This window comes from Nesoenas mayeri (assembly GCF_963082525.1).
Source record: "Nesoenas mayeri genome assembly, chromosome: 3".
Lineage (NCBI taxonomy): Eukaryota > Metazoa > Chordata > Aves > Columbiformes > Columbidae > Nesoenas > Nesoenas mayeri.
In genome coordinates this window covers 70183025-70187239 of record NC_137544.1, presented here as the reverse complement: position 1 = coordinate 70187239, position 4215 = coordinate 70183025, and the positions used below count along the sequence as shown (strand labels likewise).

Here is a 4215-nt window from a genome sequence, read left to right as displayed (position 1 = left end):
AATGCAAATATCAAGCCAACTTATAAACAAATGGTATCCTTCATCTTTCAATCAGGACCAGATGCACCCCAGTGGGATCAGTAATTAGCTCTTAGGATGCTTTATCCCTTCCAATAATAAAATGTAAAAGAATTCACTGCCTTCATTGCTTTTAAAAATATTTTTGGATTTAGGAAAAATACCATAGTCCAGAAACACAATCTTCAGTGTCTTCCTGTTCTCTTCAGGTTCATCTTGTATTCTTACAGTTTCTAACTTCCCTTTGGCTTTCTCTCTTTCTCAAGAAAGTGTTTTAAATGTTTCACCATCATTACTTACTACAGACGCTCTAAAAACCTTCCCTAACCACATTAAACCAGACACAGGTGTTTAACTGGGATTGGAGCCAGTAATCCCACTAGAACCAGCAAGTTCACCCACCACATAACTCTTCACTTGTCCCTCAAGCCTGTTTGGCCTTTTTAAGGAAAGAGATGGCCTGTGAGGCAGCATTAATCTTCACTTAAATGCCATATATTTGTTGTTCACTCTTTATAACCTACATAGTATTGAGTATATCCATGAATACAGCTAGTTGTAAGCAGTTTATACTCAAATCTTTCTTGTAATGTGTTTTAACAGGAGTGGACTAAGTTGTATAGTTTCTGTCTGTTGCACGCCTACTAGTAATTGCCCGAACTAAATTTAAAGAAAACCTTTCAGACGTGTTTTTCAGTATGTGGGGAATAGGTGCTCTTCAAATTACCTGCACCAGCATCCATGAATGAAGTGAAAATGAGGAGTTCCCTAGAAATCCCCCTCATTTACTGGAAATCGTAGTTCCCCACAAAACGTGCAGGTAAAATTTACTCAGGACCATTTCACTCATGCCCCCATCTTAACATGTGCAACAAAATTGGAAGAAGGCGATCTTCGAATTCTTCAGATGTATGTACTGAGTTGAATGTGAGCCCAAGACATTGTACACTTTTTATTACAGTATTATGAATAGTTTGGTTTTATTCATAAAACTAAATAAACAGTGTGAAAAGTTTATCACCCAGAAGTTTTGAGATCTTGATTTAAGGAATACAGTCCTTGTAGGATTCAAAAATGCTGAACTTCCTTCTCCAGTGAAAAAAAAAAAAAAAAAAAAAAATTAAAAAATAATTAAAAAAAAAAATCACGAAACCCCAAACCACCAAAAAACATCAGTTACAATGCTCCACGTCACAAATGAGAGCACTTAATTTCTCCAAGCAACATGGGCCTCCTCATCTGTTAGAGCTCAAAATTTATTTTTACTGTGACAAGTTAATGGAAAGCCTATTTTAAGTAGCAAATTGAAATGAGTTCCCAGTCTGATCTAAGATTACATCACCTCAAGGCATTTTATTTCAAAGTAGCAATGAATAACCCTTACATTCCTCTTTTGAAGGAAAGGAAAATTTGGAGAAGTCATCTGGCAAAGGCTTAGCTCTTTCCAAGCTTCTGCATCACCTATTCCACATGAACAGCGTCAAAACCCACATTAATGCACTTATTTAGTGTCATGCAGAAAAAAAAAAAAAAAAAAATTAATCACTAGATGACTAGAAAGCATAAGTAAAAAAAAAAAAAAAAGTAGTTAAGTTGGATCACAGAGAATCAAGTTTTGGAAAACTCAAACTACAGGTGGAAAATGAAGCAAGAAAACAGCATTTTAAAAAAAAGCCATTTTGGAGATTTAAAGCGCTAGAGCAACTGACGCTGTCCCACTAACCACCCCACACAATAAGTGCTAACAACAAGTCAAACTCTTTCAGTGTCAAGAAGCTTCCCATGTCTCCTCAAAACGCAGTGTTGCTACGCAAGCACCAATAAGCCCTGCTGTGAAAATGCTATCTGTAAAGTATCTGAGACTTCCACCTCAGACGGTTGTACTAAAACGCTTAACACTGAGTAATCGGCACTCCTTTTAGAACAAAGAACTCTTATTAGCAGATTACCAAACAAAACATTAGAAATGCCCAGTAAATTTTATTATTTTCCATTAAAAAAATAAAACCACGAACGATTGTACGGTTAAAAGAGACGAGGCTGTCCAGAAGCGGGCATTTTACAAGACTTCTCCCCGCCAGAGTCTTCCGAGGGAATGTCCGGAGAAGCAGAGGGTGCACAAGGTCGGGGTCTGCAGACGCCATCGCTCCCCGTGCGGCTGGGGCGGCTCCCTGGGCCTTCCCGCGGGTGTCACGCCGCTCCCAGCGGTGCCAGGCTCGGCCTCGTCCGGCAGCCCGGCCACCCCAGCGCAGCCCGGCCGGGCCGCCACGGCACCTCGCACGGAGGGGCGGCCCGGCCCCGTCGCCGCTCGCTCCGGACAACCCGCCCCTACGGCACAGGCGCCCCGGGGCCGGGACCGGAGCCCGGGCGGGGCGGGCTAAGACTCGTCGGGCTTGTCGGCGGGCGGCCCGCAGGGCTGCAGCATCTTCTCCATGAGGTTGAAGCGGACGCGGGCCTTGCTCTCGTTCTCGGCGATGGCGAAATAGTTGAGCAGGTCGAAGTGGCCCATGTAGGAGCAGTACGAGTCCCGGTGCTGGTTCACCAGCCACTCCCACTTGGTGGTGTCGGCGTGGCCCGTCCCGATGTACTTGGACTGCAGGTGCTCCAGCTGGCTGTGGATGGTGTACCGGTCCGTCATGGCGGCGGCGCGGGCGTCCCTCACCAGCCGGTACAGCCAAATGGCGAGCGGATCTGACGTAACACAAACGCCCGCTCCAGGCTCCTTTCCCGCCTCCCGAGCCGGGACGCAGCCGCGATCACAAACGTGCACGCGACGGTGCTTTCCTGCCGCGCTGCACGACGGGAGTTGTAGTCACCGCCCCGCCCGCGGGGGAGGCCTGTAAGGACCGCAGGCCCTGGCACGGTTAAATATTAATGTGATCTGTAATGAAATAATTTACTGCTGGCTTAATTGTGAGCTTGTATGTAGTCCTAATAGGATCAGAAAACATTGAACTTCCCTCTCCACTGAAAAAAAAATAAAAAAGGCACACACACGCAAAAAACCCCACAAAGGAAAAGACGCCAAACCAACCAAACAACAACAAAAAACCAAAACCAACAAAAAATCCCAGACAAACAAAACAAAAAACCAAACCAAACCAAACCCCAAACCACCAAGAACCTCAGGTACAATGCTACATGTCACAAATGAGAGCACTAGAGCGCTTACTTTCTCCAAACAGCATAGCTCTACGTTTTACTCGGGCCTCCTCATCTATTAGAGCTCTAAATTTATTTTTACTGTGACAAGTTAACGGAAAGCCTATTTTAATTAGCAAATCAACATCAGTTCAGCTCCCAGTCTGATCTAAGATTACATCACCTCAAGGCATTTTATTTCAAAGTACCAGTGAGTAACCCGTATGTTCCTCTTGTGAAGGAAAATCCGGAGACGTCATCTAGCAAAAGTTTAGCTTTTCCCAAGCTTCTGCATCACCTATTCCACATGAACCGTGTAAAACTCCACATTAATACACTTGTTTAGTGTAATGTAGAAAAAAAAATTAAGTGAGAAAAAGAAAAAAGTAGCTAAGGTGGATTAGAGAGAATCAAGATTTGAGAAACTCAAAGTACAGGCAGAAGATGAGGCAAGAAAATAGTATTTAAAGAAAAGCCATGTTTGAGTTTTAAGGTGCTTTGAGTGTCAAAAAGCTTCCCCTCTCTCCTCAAAACACGGTGTCACTTTTGGTGGCTGGGGTCTGGGCACAGAGGACACCTGCCAGGGCTGCAGCCCCTGGCATGATAGATATTAATATGATCTGTAATAAAATAATTCACTGCTGGCTTAATTGCTTTGATTGACTAATCCGATAATAACCCAAGTGACAGTTACAACTCCAGGCTGGCATTTGTAACGCATCGTGATTTTATAGCATGTATTTGAGGATTAGCAGTTAGTTCAGAATCAGTTCAGAATCTTGTATTCTCCAGACAGGTACAAGGCTGAGCCTCACGTTAAGCCTGACACTTAACTGAGCCTCAAGTTAATCTGTAAAGCAAAGATACGTCTTTGATATTGTAGCTACTGCTGAACTCACCTTAGAACCAAAAGGCCATGCACTATCAAACCTGGCTACAAAATATCCAGATAATGGGTCATGGGGAACAACATCAGACAGTCTCTGTTGGCTGGCAGACCTCAGAAGAGAGAAAAGCAGAAACCCGAGGCTCCCAGCTCCCCACACTGTCTCTGTA

At 44.0% G+C, this 4215-nt stretch overlaps 1 protein-coding gene across 1 annotated transcript; it reads right to left on the bottom strand.

The window, feature by feature from the left end:
- Window positions 1-1459: 1459 nt before the first annotated feature.
- SF3B5 (splicing factor 3b subunit 5) lies at window positions 1460-3247 on the bottom strand. The gene has a single exon (XM_080342569.1). The coding sequence runs from the start codon at window positions 2654-2656 to the stop codon at window positions 2396-2398; it is 261 nt and encodes an 86-aa protein (XP_080198695.1). The 5' UTR covers window positions 2657-3247; the 3' UTR covers window positions 1460-2395.
- Between the last annotated feature and the right edge of the window lie 968 nt (window positions 3248-4215).

Excerpts from the sequence above, each read along its gene's own strand:
- SF3B5 (XM_080342569.1), bottom strand. The coding sequence starts at position 2,656 with ATGACGGACCGGTACACCATCCACAGCCAGCTGGAGCACCTGCAGTCC.